Raw genomic sequence first — 17,243 nt, 5'->3', positions numbered from 1 at the left:
GTGAGACTGTGAATAAGACTGAACGTCGAGTGTGAGTGAGACTGTGAACAAGACTGAACATCGACGAGTGTGAGTGAGACTGTGAATAAGACTGAACGTCGAGTGTGAGTGAGACTGTGAACAAGACTGAACATCGACGAGTGTGAGTGAGACTGTGAATAAGACTGAACGTCGAGTGTGAGTGAGACTGTGAACAAGACTGAATGTCAGCGAGTGTGAGTGAGACTGTGAACAAGACTGAACATCGAGTGTGAGTGAGACTGTGAACAAGACTGAATGTCAGCGAGTGTGAGTGAGACTGTGAACAAGACTGAACATCGAGTGTGAGTGAGACTGTGAACAAGACTGAATGTCAGCGAGTGTGAGTGAGACTGTGAACAAGACTGAATGTCAGCGAGTGTGAGTGAGACTGTGAACAAGACTGAACATCGACGAGTGTGAGTGAGACTGTGAATAAGACTGAACGTCGAGTGTGAGTGAGACTGTGAACAAGACTGAACATCGACGAGTGTGAGTGAGACTGTGAATAAGACTGAACGTCGAGTGTGAGTGAGACTGTGAACAAGACTGAACATCGACGAGTGTGAGTGAGACTGTGAACAAGACTGAACATCAACGAGTGTGAGTGAGACTGTGTATAAGACTGAACGTCGAGTGTGAGTGAGACTGTGAACAAGACTGAATGTCAGCGAGTGTGAGTGAGACTGTGAACAAGACTGAACATCGAGTGTGAGTGAGACTGTGTATAAGACTGAACGTCGAGTGTGAGTGAGACTGTGAACAAGACTGAATGTCAGCGAGTGTGAGTGAGACTGTGAACAAGACTGAACATCGAGTGTGAGTGAGACTGTGAACAAGACTGAATGTCAGCGAGTATGAGTGAGACTGTGAGCAAGACTGAACGTCGGCGAGTGTGAGTGAGACTGTGAACAAGACTGAACGTCGGCGAGTGTGAGTGAGACTGTGAACAAGACTGAATGTCAGCGAGTGTTAGTGAGACTGTGAACAAGACTGAACGTTGACGAGTGTGAGTGAGACTGTGAACAAGACTGAATGTCAGCGAGTGTGAGTGAGACTGTGAACAAGACTGAACGTTGGCGAGTGAGTGAGACTGTGAATAAGACTGAACGTCGAGTGTGAGTGAGACTGTGAACAAGACTGAACATCGACGAGTGTGAGTGAGACTGTGAATAAGACTGAACGTCGAGTGTGAGTGAGACTGTGAACAAGACTGAATGTCAGCGAGTGTGAGTGAGACTGTGAACAAGACTGAACATCGAGTGTGAGTGAGACTGTGAACAAGACTGAATGTCAGCGAGTGTGAGTGAGACTGTGAACAAGACTGAACATCGAGTGTGAGTGAGACTGTGAACAAGACTGAATGTCAGCGAGTGTGAGTGAGACTGTGAACAAGACTGAATGTCAGCGAGTGTGAGTGAGACTGTGAACAAGACTGAACATCGACGAGTGTGAGTGAGACTGTGAATAAGACTGAACGTCGAGTGTGAGTGAGACTGTGAACAAGACTGAACATCGACGAGTGTGAGTGAGACTGTGAACAAGACTGAATGTCAGCGAGTGAGTGAGACTGTGAACAAGACTGAACGTTGACGAGTGTGAGTGAGACTGTGAACAAGACTGAACATTGGCAAGTGTGAGTGAGACTGTGAACAAGACTCAATGTCAGCGAGTGTGAGTGAGATCGTGGGGTGAATCCTCTCCAGCTTGCTCCTGCTCTAGCTGTCAGCCGCTAAAGCTCCGCTGAAGTTACAGCTGTGGAGTGAGCGAAGACCCCAGAGAAACTGACCCCCTGTGAGAAACAGAGGGTCAGATTATGGGGGAATTTTAAATCCAGTTAAAATGGAGCAGGTGAAATACCTGGCCAGTTCCCACTTGGCTGGCATTTTTACACCTGAGTCAAGTGGGAGCCTCTTACATTTACGTGAATCGGGGTCCTGTTACACCAGTAGGGCACAACTCCATGTTGACTCGGAAGGAAGCGGGGGGCCAGCAGCAACAACCTGGTCGGAGCAGCGAAGAGTCCCTGTAAATTGAGTTTAAAACTTCCCTTTGTGGAGCCAGGAGGAGCAGGAGTGTCTCCTGTCCGGACTTCCCCCGATCACAAACCGCTGACAGCCCCAGAACCCCCTACTGCCCCCCCACCCATCCCCACACTTACCTTGGGCCCAACATGCCACTGCTTGCCGCCTACGGTCAGGATGTTGGTCAGCAGCATTTTAATGAGGTCCAGCTGTTAGGGATGGGCAATAAATGCTGGCCTTGCCAGCGACATCCACATCCCATGAACGAATTTTTTTAAATGGCTGCCGTTCCTGGATGGGCCTGCGGCTCGCGAGGCCACTTTCCTGCCCGGGAGTTAAAATTCCCCCTCCATGACTGCAAACGCATGTGATTATGTAGGTGAGAGTGTATGAATGTGAAAAGGCTGCCTGACTGAGTTTAAGGCAGTACGAAGGTTTTGTGTGAGTGTTAACCAATCAGTGCATTGCCTTATTAGTGGTGTTAGAGGATGATATTGGAACATGTTCACAAAATGTTCCTTCTGTTCCCTCTTAGGACTCCCGGTCGAGCGTTTTGGGTGTTGCTGCTACGCTCGCCCATGAGATGGGACACAATCTGGGAGTCTCACATGACACTGATTCACGGAATTGTAACTGTGCAGACCGGAAAGCCGGCTGCATCATGGAAGAAGCACAGGGGTGAGAAACACATTCAAACAGTATGGCTGGTATTGGTAGATCTCATTCCCACTGCGTCATCTAAAGCTTGGAGTAAAGCCTCCCTACCCACTAACACAGGGCTGATGGGATAATCTGTATTCCTGAAGGGACATTGCGGCTTAAATTGGATTAGGCCCGACACCGGGCGCGGGCACCGCGATCTGCGACTAACCTGTGCCCGGTGGTTACTGCGCAGTCAGGACGAGAAATTCGTCCAGCCTCAGTACTCACCTGAAAGCAGCGTTCCAAATCAGCTTTGCTATGAGGATTCAAGGACATTCACACTTCTTACCACCACTCTGACAGCCTGCCAAAATCTCTTAAAGGTAGCCAGTACATGAAATTTGCTAAAAATAACAGTCTGCTGTCTGCACAGAGTCTGAACGGAGATCAGACATCGCACACGTAAAACACAGATGCAGGTCCCATCCCTATGTTTATAAACTGTTGAGTTATATTAAAACATCAAAGAAAGGCTGCACACCACTGAATCCAACACCCTCCAATCTGCATGCCAGACCTCACCAATCTGCCGACCTGGGTTTGTACCAGGCCTGCGAGAGTGCGTGCACCACCATTCTCTGCTGATGCACTAGAGGCCGAGGTGCAAGAGGTGGACAGAAGGATGGGCATCCTATTTCTGTGGGGGGGGGGGCAAGAGGCCCTCCAGACATATGCCCAAAAGGCAGTGGGAGGCACTGGGGGACGAAGTCAATGCCAGGCGCACAGCACCATGAACATTGATGCAGTGCAGGAAGAAGTTCAATGCTTTGACATGAGTGGTCAAGATGAGTGAGGTCAACTGTCAAGTGGCGTCTCCCACCAACTGCACCACACACCACACCCCCATCACCCACATACCAATAAACTCTTTCCATCAGTACTCAACTCTTCCAATCAAATGCCTCCCCTCACCCTTATACATTGTCATTGTTGTAATGCTGCCCACCCACAACTCACAGGCCACACACACTGGCAGCTATTCAATCATGACAGGCACATCACCCAGACACACGTCCCGTTTTCTTGCAGGAGAAGGTGGCGCATATCAGGAGGCAGCAAGTGGCAGTGGCATTTAGCCCCTCGAGCCTGTTCTACCATTCAATAAGATCATGGTTGATCTGTGACCTAACTCCCTTTACCCGCCTTAGCCCCATATCCCTTAATACCCTTGGTTCACAGAAATCTATCAATCTCAGATTTAAAATTCACAATTGAGCTAGCATCAACTGCCATCTGCAAAAGAAGGTTCCAAACTTCTCCCACCCTTTGGATGGAGAGTCATTTCCTAACTTCACTCCTGCATGTCCTGGCTCTAAATGTTAGGCTATGTTCCCTCGTCATAGACCTCCATAAACAGTTACAAATGCATCAGCAGCCAGAAGCAATGATCCAGCAACTAACCTGTAAATCCTGCACGGTCCCTTTAAATAGCGCTGGTAGGGGGTCCTCCAGGCACTCTACGACACGTTCAGATGGTCGTGGTTAAGACGTGCGTTGAGTGGTGCTTTAATCCCAAAATGATGTCTATCACTTTAAATCAGCATTGCACAACTGATCGAATGCATTTTCTCCTTACCTTACATGCTTCTGGCATTCATTATTTGCGCATGCGCTAAACCCTTTACCAAGATGGCGTCTGGCGCACGTCACGCTAGAAGCGTGCATGCGTGTCCAAGATGCCATCTTGGATGTTCGGAAGGCCGCATTGCACCGAAACGATGGGCGCTAGCCGGCCCAATTTCTATCCCACAGTCTGTGGGTGTAATTTAATTCAGCATGTTACCTTACATAGGAACATAAGAACAGGAGTATGCCTTTCAGCCCCTCGAGCCTGTTCCGCCATTCAATGAGATCATGGTTGATCTGTATCCTAACTCCACCTATACACCCGCCTTGGCTCCATAACCCTAATACCCTTGACTAGCAAAAATCTTTCCTGAATGGCCTGCCTCTGATTTTAAGGTTATGTCCCCTTGTTTTAGACTCCCCCACCAGCAGAAAAAGTTTCTCTCTGTCTACCCTATCAATTCCTTTCAAAATCCTAAAAACCTCAATCAAGTCTTGTATATTCCAAGGAATACAAGCCTAGTTTATGTAATTTCTCCTCATAATCTAACCCTTGGAGCCCTGGTAACACTCTTTAGTCATTAGATGTATTCAAGAAGGAGATAGATATATTTCTTAATGCTAAAGGGATCAAGGGATATGGGGAAAAAGCAGGAACAGGGTACTGAGTTAGACGATCAGCCATGATCATTTTGAATGGCGGAGCAGGCCCGAAGGGCGAATGGCCTACTCTTGCTCCTATTTTCTATGTTTCTAAGTTTCTATTCTGGTTAATCTGCTCTGCACTCCTTCCGAGGCCATTATATCCTTTCTAAGGTGCCCAGAACTGTACACAGTACTCCAGATGTGGTCTAACCAGGGCTTTGTACAGTTTTAGCAAAGCTTCCTCCCCTTTATATTCTAGCTCTCTAGTTATAAAGGCTAACATTCCATTAGCCTTTTTGATTATTTTTTTGTCCCTGTACTACATTTTAGTGATCTGTGTACGAGGACCCCTAAATCTCTTCGGACCTCAACTGTTCCTAGCTTTTCAACATTTAGAAAATATTCAGATCGATCCTTTTTTGGTCCAAAATGGAGGACCTCACTCTTATCTGCGTTGAAATCCATCTGCCACAGTTTTTCCCCACTCACTTAATCAATGTCTCTTTGTAATTTTATGCTCCTGTCTACACTACTTACTATGCCACCAATCTTTGTGTCATTGACAAACTTGGATATATGGCTCTCTATTGTGTTATCTAAGTCATTAATAAATATAGTGAATAGTTGACCAGCACAGGTCCTTGTGGGGCACCACTAGTCATTTCCTTCCAATTCGAGTACATACTCATTATCCCTACTCTCTGTCTTCTACAACCTAACCAATCTCCTAACCAGGTCAATAATTTGCCTTCAATTCCATGAGTCTAATTTTAGCTAACAGTCTCTTATGTGGAACCTTATCGAATGTCTTCTGGAAGTCCATTTAAACTACATCCACAGACATTCCCCTATCTACTACTTTAGTTACTTCCTCAAAAAATTCAATTAGGTTTTGGAACCAAGGCGGGTAGATGGAGCTGAGATACAGATCAGCCATGATCACATTGAATGGTGGAACAGTCTCGAGGGGCTGAATTGCCTACTTCTGTTCCTATGTTTCTCTCTGCTTTCCTGTTTCTTTCCTTCTTCCCTTTGACACTCTTGTGCATCCTTATCTTCAGTTTCTCAATACCAACAATGTTCAGCAGCTGTACCCGAGAGGACTTGAGGTCAAGCCTGCTCCAAGGTACTGGGATGTGTCTCTTCAACCTGCCAAGACTGGACATGCTGGTCGGGGGCCCCGTGTGTGGCAATATGTACGTGGAGACAGATGAGGAGTGTGACTGCGGCAAGCCTGAGGTAGGGAGGAGCCAGATGAGTCTGGTAATGTGGAAGAGCTCAATGTGGGGGGCCTACAGATGACATCTTTAGAGCTGATGCAAAGCCTGAATGTCGTGGTAGACTATAAACTTGTATTTTTATTTGCTAAAGAACAGAGGCTGCGTGTAAGTGTAGGATTGGTTCAAATCCTAACTGGGATAATTTGGTTTAGTTCGGACAGGCCATTTTTCTTTTACCAACACAAGCTTTCAAGTGACAGTTTGTGTGATTTTAGTGCTTGAAAACTTAGTGTGTCCATATAACATTCTTTGACCCTCTATTTTAATGGAGCTGCTACCTTACTTACAGTACCTTCCACAAGTCAGTGCCTCTTTTGAACAGTGGACCAAGGAACATTGTGTGAAAATATAGAGTAAAGCTCCCTCCACAAAGACTGCCAAGGTGGGTACATCACGGGTGACCGTGGTAAACGATCCCTCCTCATCCTTCTCGACCTGTCTGCAGTCTTTGACACGGTTGACCACACCATCCTCCTCCAAAATAAGAACATAAGAAATAGGAGCAGGAGTAGGCCTTCTGGCCCCTCGAGCCTGCTCCGCCTTTTAACAAGATCGTGGCTGATCTTCAACCTCAATGCCATTTTCCTGCAACATCCCCATATCCCTTGATGCCTTTAGTATCTGGAAACCTATCGATCTCGTTTTGAATGTTCTCAATGACTGAGCCTCCACAGCCCTCTGGGGTAGAAAATTCCAAAGATTCACCACCCTCTGAGTGAAGAAATTTCTCTTCATCTCAGTCCTAAATGGCCTACCCCTTATTCTGAGACTATGATCCCTGGTTCTAGACTCCCCAGCCAGGGGAAACGTCCTCCCTGCATCTACCCTGTCGAGCCCTGTAAGAATTTTTAATGAGAGATCACCTGTCATTCTTCTAAACCCCAGAGAATTTAGGGATGGGCAATAAGTGCTGGCCTTGCCAGCAACGCCCACATCCCATGAACGAATAAAAAAAACATACAGGCCTATTTTACCCAATCTCTCCTCATACGACAATCCCGCCATCCCAGGAATCCGTCTGGTGAACCTTCGTTGCACTCCCTCTATGGCAAGTATATCCCTTCTTAGGTCAGGAGACCAAAATTGTACACCAAGGCCCTATAAAATTGCAGTAAGACATCTTTACTCCTGTACTCAAATCCTCTTGTAATAAAGGCTAACATACCATTTGCCTTCCTAATTGCTTGCTGCACCTGCATCTTAGCTTTTAGTGAATCATGTACAAGGACATCCAGGTACCTTTGAACATCAACATTTCCCAATCTCTCACCATTTAAAAAATACTCTGCATTTCTGTTTTTCCTACCAAAGTGGATAACTTCACATTTTTCCACATTATATTCCATCTGCCATGTTCTTGTCCACTCACTTGGCCTGTCGATATCCCCTTGAAGCCTCTTTGCATCCTCCTCACAACTCACATTCCCACCTAGTTTTGTGTCATCAACAAACTTGGAAATATTACATTTGGTCTCTCATCCAAATCATTGATATAGATTGTGAATAGCTGGGGCCCAAGCACCGATCCCTGCGGTGCCCCACTAGTCACATTCTGCCAACCTGAGAAAGACCTGATTATTCCTACTCTCTGTTTTCTGTTCGTTAACCAAGTCTCAATCCATGTCAATATATATATTCCATGTGCTCCAACTTTGTTCACCAACCTGCAAACACGTCAGGATCCACATGTATGCTGAGGACACCCAGCTCTACCTCACCACCAGCGTTCTCGACCCCTCCACTGCCTGTCATTTGTCACGCTGCTGGTCCGACATCGAGTATTGGATGAGCAGAAATTTTCTCCAACTAAGAACGAAGCCATTGTCTTCGGTCCCTGCCACAAACTCCGTTCCCTAGCCACCAACTCCATCTCTCTCCCTGGCCACTGTCTGAGGCTGAACCAAACCGTTCACAACCTTGATGTCTTATTTCACCCTGAGATGAGCTTCCGACCACATATCCGCTCCATCACCAAGACCACCTACTTCCACCTCCATAATATCACCCATCTCCGCCCCTGCTCCAGCTCAGCTGCTGCTGAAACCCTCATCCAAGCCTTAGACTCGACTATTCCAATGCTCTCCAAGATGGCCTCCCACCTTGCATCTCTGTAAACTTGAGCTCATCCAAAACTCTGCTGCCCATATCCTAACTCGCACCAAGTCCCATTCGTCCATCACCCCTGTGCTCGCTGACCTACATTGGCTCCCGGCCCAGCAACACCTTGATTTTAAAATTCTCATCCTTGTTTTCAAATCCCTCCATGGCCTCACCCCTCCCAATCTCTGTAACCTTCACCAGCACTACAACCCTCCGAGATCTCTGCACTCCTCCAATCCTGGCCTCTTGCGCATCCCTGATTTTCAATGCTTCAACATTGGCGGCCTTGCCTTCAGCTGCCTAAGCCCTAGGTTCTGGAATTCCCTCCCTAAACCTCTCCACCTCTCTACCACTCTCTCCTCCTTTAAGACGCTCCGTAAAACCTACCTATTTGACCAAGGTTTTGGTCACCTTTTGGAGGAAAAAAGCAAAACAGACTAGGATGGTGTTGGAATGCATGTGTGTTAATACGAGGAGTGTTACAAATGAGATTGATGAGCTGCAGGCACAAGTTGCCACATGGGGTTTTGACATGTGGCTATAACGGAGACCTGGCTTAAACATGGACAGGAAACATTCCTGGCTACAATGTATTTAGGACGGATAGGGAAGAAAAAAAAGCAAGGTGGGGTGGGCTGGCAGTATTGATCAAGGTTAATATTACAGTTCTACAGAGGAACATTCCCTCAATTGGGGAAAGGCCAATTTTACTAAGCTCAGAAGTGATTTAGCAAAAGTGGACCGGAAACAGCTACTAGAAGGTAAATTAGTGTCAGAGCAGTGGGAGGCATTCAAGGGAGAGATAGTGAGAGCTCAGAACAAACATGTTCCCACAAAGAAAAAGGGTGGGACTGCCAAATCTAGAGCCCCCTGGATGACAAGGAGCATAGAGGGTAAGATACACCAAAAAAGGGAAACTTATGTCAGACACCAAGAGCTCAATACTGCAGAAAGCCTAGAGGAGTATAGAAAGTGCAGGGGTGAAATTAAAAAGGAAATTAGGAAAGCAAAGAGAGGGCCTGAAAAAAATACTGGCAAGTAAAATCAAAGAAAACCCAAAGATGTTTTATAAATACATAAAGAGCAAGAAAATAACTAAGGAAAGAGGTAACCTATGTGTGGAGGCAGAAGAAGTTGGTATGGTTCTGAATGAATACTTTGCATCTGCCTTCACAAAAGGGGACGATGCAGGTTTATAGTTGAGGAGGAGGAGTGTGAAATATTGGATGGGATAAACATAGTGAGAGAGGAAGTATTAAGGGGATTAACATCTTTTGAAAGTAGATAAATCACCAGACCCGAATGAAATGTATCCCAGGCTGTTAAGAGAAGCAAGGGAGGAAATAGCGGAGGCTCTGACCATCATTTTCCAATCCTCACTGGATACAGGTGTGATGCTGGAGGATTGGAGGACTGCTAACATTGTACCTTTGTTTAAAAAGGGAGAAAGGGATAGACCGAGTAATTCCCAGGCCAGTCAGTCTAACCTCGGTGGTGGGCGAATTATTGGAAATAATTCTGAGGGACAGTATAAATCATTATTTAGAAAGGGACGGGTTAATCATGGACAGTCAGCGAGAATTTGTCCAGGGAAGGTCATGTCTCACTAACTTGATTGTATTTTTTGAGGAGGTAACAAGGAGGGTCGATGAGGGTAACGCATTTGATGTAGTCTACGTGGATTTTAGCAAGGCTTTTGACAAGGTTCACATTGCACATTGGTCAAAGTACAAGCCCATGGGAGAGTGGCAAGTTGGATCCAAAATGGGTTCAGTGGCAGGAAGCAAAGGGTAATGGTCGACCGGTGTTTTTGCAACCGGAAGAATGTTTCCAGTGGGGTTCCGCAGGGCTTAGTGTTAGGTCCCTTGTTTTTTGTGGTTTATATTAATGATTTGGACTTGAATGTAGGGGGCATGATCAAGAAGTTTGCAAATGATACAAAAATTGGCTGTGTAGTTGCTAGTGAGGAAGAAAGCTGTAGACGACAGGAAGATATCAATGGACTGGTCAGGTGGGCAGAAAAGTGGCAAATGGAATTCAATCCGGAGAAATGTGAGGTAATACTTTTGGGGAGGGCAAACAAGGCAAGGGGATACACAATAAATGGGAGGATACTGAGAGGTGTAGAGGAAGTGAGGGACCTTGGAGTGCATGTCCACAGATCCCTGAAGGTAGCAGGACAGGTAGATAAAGTGGTTAAGAAGGCATATGGGATACTTTCCTTTATTAGCTGAGGCATAGAATAGAAGAGCAGGGAGGTTATGTTAGAACTGTATCAGAACTGTACTAGTTAGGCCGTAGCTTGAGTACTATGCACAGTTCTGGTCACCACATTACAGGAAAGATGTGACTGCACTAGAGAGGGTACAGAGGAGATTTATGAGGATGTTGCCAGAGCTGGAGAATTTTAGCTATGAGGAAAGATTGGACAAGCTGGGGTTGTTTTCATTAGAACAAAGGAGGCTGAGGGGAGATTTAATTGAGGTGTACAAAATTTCGAGGGGCTTAGATAGAACGGATAGGGAGGACCTATTTCCCTTAGCAGAGGGGTCAGTGACTAGGGGACATAGATTTAAACTAATTGGTAGAAGGATTAGAGGGGAGCTGAGGAGAATTTTTTTCACCCAGAGGGTAGTGAGGGTCTGGAACTCACTGCCTGAAAGGGTGGTAGAGGCAGAAACCCTTGACTCATTTAAAAAGTACCTAGATGAGCATCTGAAGTGCCGTAACCTACAGGGCCACGGACCAAGTGCTGGAAAGTGGGTTTATGCTGGATAGCTCCTTTTTTGTCCGGCACGGACACAATGGGCCGAATGGCCTCCTTTCTCTGATTCTATGATATACTAGAGGGTTCAAAGACGGAATCTATTTGGTTAGAGTTAAGGAACAGAAAAGGAGCTGTTACATTGCTTGGTGTTTACTATAGACCCCCAAATAGTGAAAAGGAGATAGAGGAGCAAATCTGTTGGCAAATTTCAGAGAAATGTAAAAGTAATAGAGCAGAATTAGTAGGGGATTTCAATTACCCGAATATAGACTGGGGGAAAAAACAGTGTAAAGGGCAAGGAGGGTGAATAATTCATAAAATGTGTACAGGAGAACTTTCTTAATCAGTATGTTTCTAGCCCAATGGGCAGGTAGGGAGTGTCTGTATCGTGATGCATAAGACATCACAATTATATGGGACAGGCCAGACTGGAGTTCCAGCCTACATACACTACCACATGTCCAAACCTTCACCACTCACATCTTACCCACATGAGTATTTTGCATCTGTCTTTACCAAGGAAGAAGATGCTGCCAGAGTATCAGTAAAGGAAGATGTAGTTGAGATACTGGATGAGCTAAAAATTGATAGAGGTACTAGAAAAGCTAGCTGTACTTAAAGTAGATAAGTCACCCGATCCGGATGGGATGCATCCTAGGTTGCTGAGGGGTACTGGCCATAATCTTCCAAACATCCTTAGATACGGGGGTGGTGCCAGAGGACTAGAGAATTGCAAATGTCACACCCTTTTTCAAAAAAGGGTGCAAGGATAAACCCAGCAACAATAGGCCAGTCAGTTTAACCTCGGTACTGGGGAAACTTTTTGAACCGATAATCCGGGACAAAATTAACAGTCACTTGAAAAAGTGTGGATTGATAAAGGAAAGCCAGCATGGATTTGTTAAAGTCAAATCGTGTATAACTAACCTGATACAGAGTTTTTTGATGAGGTAACAGAGAGGGTTGATGAGGGCAATGCGGTTGATTTGGTGCATATGGATTTCCAAAAGGCGTTTGATAAAGTGCCGCATAATAGGCTTGTCATCAAAGTTGAAGCCCATGGAATAAAAGGAGCAGTGGCAGCATGGATACGAAATTGGCTAAGTGACAGGAAACAGTGAGTAGTGGTGAACGGTTGTTTTTCGGACTGGAGGGAGGTGTACAGTGGTGTTCCACAGGGGTCAGTGCTGGGACCACTGCTTTTCTTGATATATATTAATGACTTGGACTTGGGTGTACAGGGCACAATTTCAAAATTTGCAGATAACACAAAACTTGGAAGGGTAGTGAATAGAAAGGAGGATAGTGATAGACTTCAAGAGGACAAAGACAGGCTGATGGCATGGGCGGACACGTGGCAGATGAAATTTAACGCAGAAAAGTGTGAAGTAATACATTTTGGTAGGAAGAATGTGGAGAGGCAATAAAAACTAAAGGGTACAATTCTAAAAGGGGTGCAGGAACAAAGAGATCTGTTGAAGGTGGCAGGGCAGGTTGAGAAGCAGGTTAAGAATGTGGGAATTCAGGGATCCTTCCTGTATCCCTGATTCCTTCACCTGCGGGAAGTGTGTCCAGCTGCAGCTATTGTTTGACCGCTTGACGGCTCTGGAGCTGCGGATGGACTCACTTTGGAGCATCCGCGATGCTGAGAAAGTCGTGGATAGCACGTTCAATGAGTTGGTCACACCGCAGATAAAAATTACTGAGGGAGATAGTGAATGGGTGACCAACAGACAGAGGAAGAGTAGGAAGGCAGTGCAGGGGTCCCCTGCGGTCATCTCCCTCCAAAACAGGTACACCGTTTTGGATACTGTTGGGGGAGATGGCTCACCAGGGGAAGGTGGCAGTGGCCAGGTTCATGGCACCGTGGCTGGCTCTGCTGCACAGGAGGGCAGGAAAAAGAGTGGCAGAGCTATAGTGATAGGGGACTCGATTGTAAGGGGAATAGACAGGCGTTTCTGCGGACGCAACCGAGACTCCAGGATGGTATGTTGCCTCCCTGGTGCAAGGGTCACGGATGTCTCGGAGCGGCTGCAGGACATTCTGGAGGGGGAGGGTGAACAGCCAGTTGTCGTGGTGCATATAGGCACCAACGATATAGGTAAAAAACAGGATGAGGTCCTACAAGCTGAATTTAGGGAGTTAGGAGTTAAACTAAAGAGTAGGACCTCAAAGGTAGTAATCTCAGGATTGCTACCAGTGCCACGGGCTAGTCAGAGTAGGAATGACAGGATAGCTAGGATGAATACGTGGCTTGAGAGATGGTGCAAGAGGGAGGGATTCAAATTCCTGGGCCATTGGAACCGGTTCTGGGGGAGGTGGGACCAGTACAAATTGGACGGTCTGCATCTGGGCAGGACTGGAACCAATGTCCTGAAGGGAGTGTTTGCTAGTGCTGTTGGGGAGGGTTTAAACTAATGTGGCAGGGGGATGGGAACTGATGCAGGAAGTCAGTGGGAAATAAAGTGGTGACAGAAACAAAAGGCAGTAAGGGAGAGTGTACAGAACATGACCGGACAGATGGTCTGAGAAAGCAGGGCAAAGACCAAGGGAAGTCTAGATTAAACTGCATTTATTTCAATGTAAGAAGTCTGATGGGCAAGGCAGATGAACTCAGGGCATGGATGGGTACATGGGACTGGGATGTTATAGCTATTACTGAAACATGGCTAAGGGAGGGGCAGGACTGGCAGCTCAATGTTCCAGGGTACAGATGCTATGGGAAAGATAGAGCAGGAGGTAAGAGAGGAGGGGGAGTTGCGTTCTTGATTAGGGAGAACATCATGGCAGTAGTGAGAGGGGATATATCCGAGGGTTCGCCCACTGAGTCTATATGGGTAGAACTGAAAAATAAGAAGGGAGAGATCACTTTGATAGGATTGTACTACAGACCCCCAAATAGTCAACGGGAAATTGAGGAGCATATATGGAAGGAGATTACAGACAGCTGCAAGAAAAATAGGGTGGTAATAGTAGGGGACTTTAACTTTCCCAACATTGACTGGGACAGCCATAGCATTAGGGGCTTGGATGGAGAGAAATTTGTTGAGTGTATTCAGGAGGAATTTCTCATTCAGTATGTGGATGGCCCGACTAGAGAGGGGGCAAAACTTGACCTCCTCTTGGGAAATAAGGAAGGGCAGGTGACAGAAGTGTTAGTGAGGGATCACTTTGGGACCAGTGATCATAATTCCATTAGTTTTAAGATAGCTATGGAGAAGGATAGGTCTGGCCCAAAAGTTAAAATTCTAAATTGGGGAAAGGCCAATTTTGATGGTATTAGACAGGAACTTTCAGAAGTTGATTGGGAGAGTCTGTTGGCAGGCAAAGGGACGTCTGGTAAGTGGGAGGCTTTCAAAAGTGTGTTAACCAGGGTTCAGGGTAAGCACATTCCTTATAAAGTGAAGGGCAAGGCTGGTAGAAGTAGGGAACCTTGGATGACTCGGGAGATTGAGGCCCTAGTCAAAAAGAAGAAGGAGACATATGACATGCATAGGCAGCTGGGATCAAGTGGATCCCTTGAAGAGTATAGAGATTGCCGGAGTAGAGTTAAGAGAGAAATCAGGAGGGCAAAAAGGGGACATGAGATTGCTTTGGCAGATAAGGCAAAGGAGAATCCAAAGAGCTTCTACAAATACATAAAGGGCAAAAGGGTAACAAGGGAGAGAGTAGGGCCTCTTAAGGATCAACAAGGTCATCTAAGTGCGGAACCACAAGAGATGGGTGAGATCCTGAATTAATATTTCACATCGGTATTTACGGTTGAGAAAGGCATGAATGTTAGGGAACTTGGGGAAATAAATAGTGATGTCTTGAGGAGTGTACATATTACAGAGAGGGAGGTGCTGGAAGTCTTAACGCGCATCAAGGTAGATAAATCTCCGGGACCTGATGAAATGTATCCCAGGACGTTATGGGAGGTTAGGGAGGAAATTGCGGGTCCCCTAGCAGAGATATTTGAATTATCCACCGCTACAGGTGAGGTGCCTGAAGATTGGAGGGTGGCAAATGTTGTGCCTTTGTTTAAGAAGGGCGGCAGGGAAAAGCCTGGGAACTACAGACCGGTGAGCCTGACATCTGTAGTGGGTAAGTTGTTAGAGGGTATTCTGAGGGACAGGATCTACAGGCATTTGGAGAGGCAGGGACTAATTAGGAACAGTCAGCATGGTTTTGTGAGAGGAAAATCATGTCTCACGAATTTGACTGAGTTTTTTGAAGGGGTAACCAAGAAGATAGATGAGGGCTGTGCAGTAGACGTGGTCTACATGGACTTCAGCAAAGCCTTTGACAAGGTACCGCATGGTAGGTTGTTACATAAGGTTAAATCTCATGGGATCCAAGGTGAGGTTGCCAATTGGATACAAAATTGGCTTGACGACAGAAGACAGAGGGTGGTTGTAGAGGGTTGTTTTTCAAACTGGATGCCTGTGTCCAGCGGTGTGCCTCAGGGATCGGTGCTGGGTCCGCTGTTATTTGTTATTTATATTAATGATTTGAATGAGAATTTAGGAGGCATGGTTAGTAAGTTTGCAGATGACACCAAGATTGGTGGCATTGTGGACAGTGAAGAAGGTTATCTAGGATTGCAACGGGATCTTGATAAATTGGGCCAGTGGGCCGATGAATGGCAGATGGAGTTTAATTTAGATAAATGTGAGGTGATGCATTTTGGTAGATCGAATCGGGCCAGGACCTACTCCGTTAATGGTAGGGCGTTGGGGAGAGTTATAGAACAAAGAGATCTAGGAGTACAGGTTCATAGCTCCTTGAAAGTGGAGTCACAGGTGGATAGGGTGGTGAAGAAGGCATTCGGCATGCTTGGTTTCATTGGTCAGAACATTGAATGCAGGAGTTGGGATGTCTTGTTGAAGTTGTACAGGGCATTGGTGAGGCCACATTTGGAGTACTGTGTACAGTTCTGGTCACCCTATTATAGAAAGGATATTATTAAACTAGAAAGAGTACAGAAAAGATTTACAAGGATGCTACCGGGACTTGATGGTTTGACTTATAGGGAGAGGTTAGACAGACTGGGACTTTTTTCCCTGGAGAGTAGGAGGTTAAGGGGTGATCTTATAGAAGTCTATAAAATAATGAGGGACATAGATAAGGTAGATAGTCAAAATCTTTCCCCAAAGGTAGGGGAGTCTATAACGAGGGGGCATAGATTTAAGGTGAGAGGGGAGAGATACAAAAGGGTCCAGAGGGGCAATTTTTTCATTCAAAGGGTGGTGAGTGTCTGGAACGAGCTGCCAGAGGCAGTAGTAGAGGCGGGTACAATTTTGTCTTTTAAAAAGCATTTGGACAGTTACATGGGTAAGATGGGTATAGAGGGATATGGGCCAAGTGCAGGAAATTGGGACTAGCTTAGTGGTATAAACTGGGCGACATGGACATGTTGGGCCGAAGGGCCTGTTTCCATGTTGTAACTTCTATGATTCTATGATTCTATAAGAAAGCATACGGGATCCTGGGCTTTATAAATAGAGGCATAGAGTACAAAAGCAAGGAGGTTATGATGAATCTTTATAAAACACCGGTTTGGCCACAGCTGGAGTATTGGGCACCGCACTTCAGGAAAAATGTGAAGGCCTTAGAGAGGGTGCAGAAGGGATTTACTAGAATGATTTCAGAGATGAGAGACTTTAGTTACATGGATTGACTGGAGAAGCTGGGATTGTTCTCCTTGGAACAGAGATGGTTGCGAGGAGATTTGATAGAGGTATTCAAAATAGTGAGGGGTCTCGACAGAGTAGATGGAGAGAAACTGTTCCCATTGGCAGAAGGGTCAAGAACCAGAGGACATAGATGTCAGGTGATTGGCAAAAGAACCAAAGGTGACATGAGGAAAAACTTTTTTTACACAGGAAGTGGTTAGGATCTGGAATGCGTTGCCTGAGGGGGTGGTGATTCAATCGTGGCTTTCAGAAGGGAACTGGATAAAGACTTGAAGGGGAAAAATTTGCAGAGCTATAGGGATAGGGTGGGGGAGTGGGACTAGCTGGATTTCTCTTGCAGAGAGCCGGCATGGACTCGATGGGCCAAATGGCCTCCTTCTTCTGTGGTGTAACCTTTCTGTGATTCTATGATTCTAAGTGTGAAGTGATGCACTTTGGATGGAACAACATGGAGAGGTAGTAT

General features: G+C 46.0%; 1 protein-coding gene across 1 annotated transcript in view; it reads left to right on the top strand.

Annotated features, from left to right (window-relative positions):
* The window catches only part of LOC137308559 (disintegrin and metalloproteinase domain-containing protein 12-like), a 402,109-nt gene that overhangs the window by 211,673 nt on the left and 173,193 nt on the right, over positions 1-17,243 (top strand). Inside the window, exons 9-10 of the mRNA XM_067977213.1 lie at positions 2,578-2,720; positions 6,017-6,194. Coding sequence (XP_067833314.1) covers positions 2,578-2,720; positions 6,017-6,194 — 321 coding nt within the window. The remainder of the gene's footprint in view (positions 1-2,577; positions 2,721-6,016; positions 6,195-17,243) is intronic.

This window comes from Heptranchias perlo, chromosome 1, assembly GCF_035084215.1.
Source record: "Heptranchias perlo isolate sHepPer1 chromosome 1, sHepPer1.hap1, whole genome shotgun sequence".
NCBI lineage: Eukaryota > Metazoa > Chordata > Chondrichthyes > Hexanchiformes > Hexanchidae > Heptranchias > Heptranchias perlo.
This window is presented reverse-complemented; position numbering and strand designations above follow the sequence as displayed.